At 54.1% G+C, this 8,170-nt stretch overlaps 1 protein-coding gene across 1 annotated transcript in view; it reads left to right on the top strand.

The window, feature by feature from the left end:
• Positions 1 to 7,884, top strand: part of CCDC114 (coiled-coil domain containing 114) — a 23,148-nt gene extending 15,264 nt beyond the window's left edge. The window contains exons 9-16 of the mRNA XM_011946471.1: positions 350 to 537; positions 666 to 800; positions 1,354 to 1,436; positions 1,591 to 1,759; positions 6,008 to 6,171; positions 6,251 to 6,348; positions 6,683 to 6,761; positions 6,833 to 7,884. Coding sequence (XP_011801861.1) covers positions 350 to 537; positions 666 to 800; positions 1,354 to 1,436; positions 1,591 to 1,759; positions 6,008 to 6,171; positions 6,251 to 6,348; positions 6,683 to 6,761; positions 6,833 to 7,375 — 1,459 coding nt within the window. The 3' untranslated portion in view covers positions 7,376 to 7,884. The remainder of the gene's footprint in view (positions 1 to 349; positions 538 to 665; positions 801 to 1,353; positions 1,437 to 1,590; positions 1,760 to 6,007; positions 6,172 to 6,250; positions 6,349 to 6,682; positions 6,762 to 6,832) is intronic.
• The last annotated feature ends 286 nt before the right edge of the window (positions 7,885 to 8,170 follow it).

Genomic DNA, 8,170 nt, shown 5'->3' on the forward strand with positions numbered 1-8,170 from the left:
TGCACCACCAGGTCTGGCTAATTTTTGTATTTTTAGTAGAGATGGGGTTTCACCATGTTGGCCAGGCTGGTCTCAAACTCCTGACCGCAGGTGATCCTCCTGCCTCCCAGAGTGCTGGGATTACAGACGGAGTCACCGTGCCCAGCCAGTTTTCTGCTTTTTGTGACCAAAGGATAACTGCAACCTGATTCAGCCCCATTCCTGTGACCCCAGGCTGGCCCTGCTCATCTGGGACACCAGCTGACTCCACCCCACCCCCACAACCTCTGGCTGACCCTGCCCATCCCCAGGACCCCAGGTGGACCCCAGCCCAGCCTCCAGTCATCCTGACCCCAGCTGACCCCCCCAGGGAGGAGGCGAAGGCCAAGATGGGCTTGCTGCGGGAGCGCGCGGAGAAGGAGGAGGCCCAGAGTGAGATGGAGGCGCAGGTCCTGCGGCGGCAGATATCACACCTGGAGCAGCTGCACCGCTTCCTCAAGCTCAAAAACAACGAGCGGCAGCCGGATCCCGATGTCCTGGAGAAGCGTGAAAAGCAGGGTGAGGCAGAGGCTGCCGCCTTTGCATCTCGAGGGCCTGGGCACCCCTGGGACACCTGCAGCGCACCCAGGAGGTCTCTGTGCTGGAGGCCACCCAGGAGGCCGACCTGCTGTTCTCTCTTCCCCCAGCCCAGGAGGAGGCCGAGGGCGTCCGGAAGACCTCCCAGGAGAGGCTGGTGCTTCGCTATGAGGACGCCCTGAATAAGCTGTCCCAGCTGATGGGGGAGAGTGACCCTGACCTGTTGGTGCAGAAGTATCTGGAGAGTGAGTGGGGCCCTGGGTGGAGGGAGGAGGCCCAGGGGCCCCGGCACCCCCTGAGTCCAGTGCAGGCTGGCTTCAGCTCTGGCTCTGGGGACTCCTCCACCTGCACTGGAGGAACAAGGTGTCAGGCCTGGGACCCACCACCTATGTCCACTGGCGTCTTACTGTGGCCCTGTCTCTGCCCCTCCCCATCCCCTCCTCACTCCTGGGCCTGGGGTCACTCTCCACATCCTTCCCTCAACCCCGTCCCTCTGTTTCTCTCCTTACCCATATCCACCGTTCTCCCTGCCTGCATCTCCCCATCTCCCTTGCTATTACCGAGTCTCTCTGGCTTTCCCTCTCTGCCTTGCTATGTATTTCTGTGTCCCCCCGTCATATCTTCCCACGCCTCTTGGTCTCTGTGATTCCTCTCTGTTCATCTCTCTGCCTTGGTCTCTGTGTGGCCTTCCTCATCCTCACTTTCTCTGGCCTTCTGTGTGCCTGTCTGTCTCTGTTCTCTCTGTATCTGTGTCTCTGTCTCCCTCTCTCTGGGACCCGCCTTGCCCAACTTTCCCAGTCGAGGAGCGCAACTTTGCTGAGTTCAACTTCATCAATGAGCAGAACTTGGAGCTGGAGCATGTGCAGGAAGAGATCAAGGAGGTGAGTGAGGCCTGCCCTCTCCATCTCCTCCTCTTCTCCCTGCCTCCCTGTCCCCTCCCCTCCCTCAGCCCCCCTCCTGCCTCTTCTTCCCAGCTCCACACCCCCCAACTCCCGAGGCTGCCATCTGGCCCAGCATTCAGCCCTGTCCCCACAGATGCAGGAGGCTTTGGTGAGTGCACGTGCCAGCAAGGATGACCGGCATTTGCTGCAGGAGCAGCAGCAGAATGCATTGCAGCAGCGCATGGACAAGGTGCGCTCGGAGGCTGAGCGACTTGAGGCCCGCTTCCAGGATGTGCGGGGACAGCTGGAGAAGCTCAAGGCTGGTGAGCACCCACAGGCGCCCCCTCCAAAGCCTGGCTTCTCCACTTGGAAGGACACCATTAGCCTGTGGGGCTTGGAGGCATTGCATGGACAACCTGGTTCACTTGCTTATCAGTTGCTCCATATCTGTCCATCTTTCCAACCAGGGTCTATCCCTCCAGCTGTCTCATGTCCATCTATCCATCCAGCATCTGTCCCTCCAGCTGTCCTACACCCATCCATCCATCCATCCACCCATCCATCAGTGCATCCATCCATCCATCTAGGGTTGATCTCTCCAACTGTCCCATATCCATCCATCCATCCATCCATCCATCCATCTAGAGACTATCCCTCCAACTGTCCTATATCCATCATCCATCCGGGATTTATTCCCTCATTTATTCTATATCTATCTCTCCATCCAGGGTCTATCCCTCCATCTGTCCCATATCCATCTATCTATCCAGGGTCTGTTCCTTCATCTGTTCTATATCTATCTATCCATCCAGGATCTACCTCTCCATCTGTCCTATATCTATCCATCCATCCATCCATCCATCCTTCCAGGGTCTATCCCTCCAACTGTCCTGTATCCATCATTCATCCAGGATCTATTCCTTCATCTGTCCTATATCTCTCTCTCCATCCAGGGTCTATCCCTCCATCTGTCCCATATCCATCCATCTATCCAGGGTCTATTCCTTCATCTGTCCCATATCTATCTGTCCATCTAGGGTCTACCCCTCCATCTGTCCTATATCCATCTGTCCTTCCATCCATCCATCCATCTATCCATCCATCCATCCAGGATCTATTCCTCCAACTGTCGCATGTCCATCCATCCATGCAGGGTCTGTCCCTCCAACTGTCCCATGTCCATCTATCCATTCATCCATCCATCCATCCATCCATCCATCTATTGTCTATCCGTCCGTCTGCCTCCAACAGCCCCACATCCATCTGTTCATCCATTTATCTGCAATGACATTTGACTTTTGTGTTCCTAGTCTTAGTCTTAGTTACCAAAAATGTTATTATTTGTAAAGAAAATGATGATAAAATATAATAGCAATGTTTATTATGTGTCACTCTGCTAGGCACTTAGGCATTATTCCGAATACTTGTTTCACAAAACACTGAAAAACAGATGCTGTCCCTCTAACTGTCCCATATCATCATCCACCCATCCATTCATCTACCAGTGTTCAATTATGGATCATCCATGTACATCTGTCTGTCTATGAATGCCTAGCAGTGGGACTGATGGGTCTTAGGTATATGTGGATATTTATTGGAAAATGCCAAACAGTTTTCCAAACTGGTCGCAAGATTTTATGCCCTCACCTATGTGAGCATATGGGGGTCCCAGATGTCCCACACCCTCTCCACTGCTTCCTAGTGGCAGCCATTTTTTATTTTATTTTATTTTTGAGATGGAGTCTTGCTCTGTCACCAGGCTGGAGTGCAATGGTGTGATCTCGGCTCACTGCAACCTTCACCTCCTGGGTTTAAGCGATTCTCTTGCCTCAGCCTCTCGAGTAGCTGGGACTAGAGGTGTGTGCCACCATGCCCAGCTAATTTTTGTATTTTTAGTAGAGTCAGGGTTTCACCATGTTGGCTAGGAGGGTCTCGATCTCTTGACCTCGTGATCTGCCCGCCTCAGCCTCCCAAAATGCTGGGATTACAGGCGTGAGCCACCGCGCCCGGCCATCAGCCATTTTAATATTAGCCATCTAACGTTTGTGCAGTACTATCTCTATTAATTTAATTGGCATTTCCCTAGTGACTAATAATATTGAGCATCGTATTGGCCATTCGGATATCTTTGTGAAGTTCCTGTTCAATCTTGTGCACTTGTTTTTTTAAAAGTTGGGTTTTCTTGCTATAACTGAGTTGTAGGAGTTCTTTGTATATTCTAGACACTAGACTTTTGGTAAATATTTTCTCTTATACTGTAGCTTGCTTTTTCACTTTTTTGGTGATGAACTGAAGTTTCTTAGTTTTGAGATCTAATTTATGAAATTTTCTTTTTGTAGTTAGTGACTTTATGGCCTGCCTAAGAAATTTTCACCTGTCCTGAGTTTACAAAGGCATTGTGCTGTGTTTTCTCCTAGAAGTTTCATTGTTTGAGCTCCCACATTGAAGTCTGTGACTTATGCCAAATTGATTTGCATGTGTGGTATGAGGAAGGGGTCTAGAGTTTCCTTTTTAAAAACATTTTTAGATTTTTTTCATTTATTTATTTTTTTGAGAGGAATTTTGCTCTTTTGCCCAGGCTGGAGTGCAGTGGCGCAATCTTGGCTCACTGCAACCTCTGCCACCCAGGCTCAAGCAATTCTGCCTCAGCCTCCCAAGTAGCTGGGATTATAGGTGCCCGCCACCACACCCAGCTAATTTTGGTATTTTTAGTAGAGACGGGGTTTCGCCATGTTGGCCAGGCTGGTCTCAAACTCCTGACCTCAGGTGATCCACCCGCCTTGGCCTTCCAAAGTGCTGGGATTACATGTATGAGCCACTGCGCCTGGCCCCTCCCTTTTTTTTTTTAAGAGATGGGAATCTTACTATGTTGTCCAGGCTAGTCTTGAACTCCTGGACTCAATTGATCCTCCTGTCTTGGACTCCCAAAGTGCTGGGATTACAGGCATGAGCCACCATACCTGGCTGATTTTCTTTTTTTTTTTTTGTCCTTTCCGTGGGTATCAGTTGCATCCACCTGTGCATCCTCCCATCGTTCTCTTTTATTTCTATTATTATTATTATTTTTTAATTTGAGAGATAGTCTTGCTCTGTCCCTCAGGTTGGAGTGTAGTGGCACGATCTCCACTCACTGCAGCCTCCCCCTGCTGGGTTCAAGTGATTCTCCTGCCTTAGCCTCCCAGTAGCTGGGATTACAGGCACGCACCACCACGCCCAGCTAATTTTTGTATTTTTAATGGAGAGCGGGTTTTGCCATGTTGGCCAGGCTGCTCTCAAACTCCTGACTTCAGGTGATCCACCTGCCTCGGTCTCCCAAAGTGCTGGGATTACAGGCGTGAGCCACCACACCTGGCCTCATCTTTCTTATTTTTTCAGGAAGTAGCCATGCAGAGCACTCAGGAGTCAGGCTGTCCTGTTTTTTGTTTTTCTTTTTTTTACATTTATTGTTAGCTTTTATTTATTTATTTATTTATTTATTTATTTATTTATTTATTTGAGACGGAATCTCACTCTGTCAGCTAGGCTGGAGTGCAGTGGTGTGATCTCGGCTCACTGCAATGTCTGTCTCTCGGGTTCAAGCAATTCTCCTGCCTCAGTCTCTCCAGTGACTGGGATTACAGGCATGCACTACCATGCCCAGCTAGTTTTTTTGTATTTTTAGTAGAAACAGGGTTTCACCATGGTGGCCAGGCTGGTCTCAAACTCCTGACCTCAAATGATCTGCCTGCCTTGGCTTCCCAAAATGCTGGGATGACAGGTGTGAGCCCCTGTGCCCAGCCTGTCCTGGGTTTGAATCTCAGCTCCACCAATTATGAACCTTGGTGTGTGGCTTCCTCCTTCTGAGCCCCTCTGGGAATGGGGATGGCAGTGGCTTCTTTGCAGGGTTGTCATGAGAATTAGAAGGGATGACAGATGGAGAGAAAGGTGAGGGGTGGTGGGGGGCAAGCTGGAGAGCCCCCTCGGGGCACACCGTAGGAGCTCAAATATGGGCAGGTCCTCCTTCCTGCTGTCGTGACAGCTGAGCCGAGCCCTGTGCTAGGTGATGTGGGCACAGTGGGGAGAGGCCCTGGAGGGGACTGACCTGAGCACTGGGCACTCATCACTCAGGGGCGAGGATGGAGGACGCCCAGGCTCTGGGGGCGAGAGGAGGCCCTAACTTGGTCTGCGGTGCAAGACCATAATTTGTGGGGCCCAGTGCAGAACGAGGGGCCCCTTATTAAAAAATTGCCGAGACTTTCAAGATAGGAAGAGCAGCAGCATGTCAAGCCAAGTGCAGGCCCCTCGCCACCGCCTGGGTCTCACACTCACCAAGCCAGCTCTGCTGGGGTCACTGGGAAGGCTTCCTGGAGGCAGTGATACTTGAGGCTGACTTTGAAGGACAAGTCAGGGAGAGAGGGATGCACAGCAGTGCCCTCCCCCTGCCTGGCTGGCTGAGCTCAGGTGACTCCCTTTTGGTCTCTGAGCCTTGATTGCAGTCTCTGTAGAATGGGGCAGTGAGGACCTGAGTGGGGAGAGGGCTAGTACCCAGCTGGCGGTGGCAGATCCCTGACAGCTGGCCCTCCATGACGCAGATATCCAGCTCCTCTTCACCAAGGCCCATTGCGACGGCAGCATGATCGATGACCTCCTTGGGGTCAAGACCGGCATGGCAGACCGGGACATGGGCCTCTTCCTGAGCCTCATCGAGAAGCGGCTGGTGGAGCTCCTGACAGTGCAGGCCTTCCTGGATGCCCAGGTGGGAGGCGGCAGGGAGCCGGGACGGGAGGCAGGTCTCAGGGGTGGCCCAGCTGACCACAGGCTTCCACACTCTCCAGAGCCTCACCTCCCTGGCCGACGCTGCCCTCCTGGCGCTGGGCCAGAGCCTGGAGGACCTTCCGAAGAAGATGGCCCCACTTCAGCCCCCTGACAATCTGTGAGGCGCAGGGCAGGAGGGACGCAGAGGGGACGGGGCTTCCATGGGGGCAGAGGGAACACCCAGGATAGAGGGTTTTGGGGGGCTTTTGGGGACTGACTGCTGGATGTGGCCCTGGGGGTTTAGAATATGAGGTGTGTGCTTTGAGGCAGCCAGAAGGAGTAGGGGCTTGGCACCTTTGTGTGGGAAGACGGGGCCCTGGGTACCCCAGAAGGGGAGGGCACTCAGGGCTGGTGGGAGATTGACTGAGGTTCCCGGGGTTTCACAGGAAGGGCCACTGGCCTTTTTGAGGGCTGAGAGTCTAGTCTTTTCCGGTTTTCCTTCCCCTCCCCAGAGAAGACCCCCCAGGTTTTGAGGCCAGCGATGACTACCCCATGAGCAGGGAGGAGCTGCTGAGCCAAGTGGAGAAGCTGGTGAGATTGGGGCCCTCAGGGGTGGGGCCAGGCCTCAGTGTGCGTCCGGGCCCAGCTCACCTTCCCTGCAGGTGGAGCTCCAGGAGCAGGCGGAGGCGCAGCGCCAGAAGGACCTGGCCGCCGCCGCCGCGAAGCTGGACGGCACCCTGAGCGCGGACCTGGCCAGCACCCAGAGGGCCGGCTCCAGGACCGTCCTGGTGCCCACCAGGCAACCCCATGCCATCCCCGGGTCCATCTTGAGCCACAAGACTAGCAGAGACCGTGGCTCTCTTGGCCGCGTCACTTTTGGCCCCCTCAAATCCAGCCCGGGGCATTTGCCTAGCCACCTCACGCACGGTGACCCCAACACTGGCCACGTGACCTTCGGCTCCACCAGTGCCTCGAGTGGGGGCCACGTGACCTTCAGACCTGTCAGCACCAGCAGCTACCTGGGCTCTACTGGGTACGCAGGGTCCAGCAGGGGCGGAGAAAACACAGAGGGTGGCGTGGAGAGCGGAGGGACAGCGTCTGATTCCAGCGGAGGCCCCGGGTCCAGCGGAGACCAGGTCTCTAGCACCGGCCCTGCCTCCAGCACTGGCCCCGGCTCCTCCACCAGCAAAGACTCCCAGGGCTGACACGAGGGGCGCGCAGCCGCCAGCCTGCCCTGGCTCTCTGTAGGGGTCTTTTTTTGTGTCTCTACTTCCCTGTTTGCCTTGTGGGTCCCTGTCTTTTTCTCCCAGTCCCAGGCCTCTGTCTTTTTGCCCCTCCAACTGTTTTCATCTGCCCTTCATCACCGCCTCACCTGTGTCCTAGTTCCTTTCTCTCTGCTCCTGACCCTGCTTTTCCCTCTGCCTCCCGATCTCCTGTTCTCTCGGCTTCCCAGTCAGTGTCCGTCCTTCTTGTCTCCATATCTGCCCCTTCCCTGTCTGCTGAGCCCTGACCCCCTGTGAATTCCCCACCTTCTGTTGCTGGCTCACTCTCCTCGTCTCCATCTCCCAGGCTCTCCATATATCCTGTGTCCTCTCTCTGTAGCTCCTCACTCCCCAAGAGCCCTCTAGTGCTGACAGGCATGGGAGAAGTCAGGGCGAAGATGCCAGGTTCAGCATGGGAAATTGGGACTGTGGAAATAAAGCCTATGTGTGGAGAGCCGGCTTCAGGCATGGCTGCTTCCTCTACCTCCGGCCTGGGGGTCATCTGTGACCCTGCCCAATTCCCTGCCATTCATTCATTCACTCACTCACTCATTCAGCATTCTTATTTATTTATTGAGATGAAATTTCCCTCTTGTTGCCCAGGCTGGAGTGCAGTGTCACGATCTCAGCTCACTGCAACCTCCGCCTCCCAGGTTCACGCCATTCTCCTGCCTCAGCCTCCCAAGTAGCCGGGATTACAGGTGCCCACCACCACGCCTGGGTATTTTTTGTATTTTT

The sequence above is a fragment of the Colobus angolensis genome, unplaced genomic scaffold, assembly GCF_000951035.1.
Source record: "Colobus angolensis palliatus isolate OR3802 unplaced genomic scaffold, Cang.pa_1.0 Scaffold25, whole genome shotgun sequence".
NCBI lineage: Eukaryota > Metazoa > Chordata > Mammalia > Primates > Cercopithecidae > Colobus > Colobus angolensis.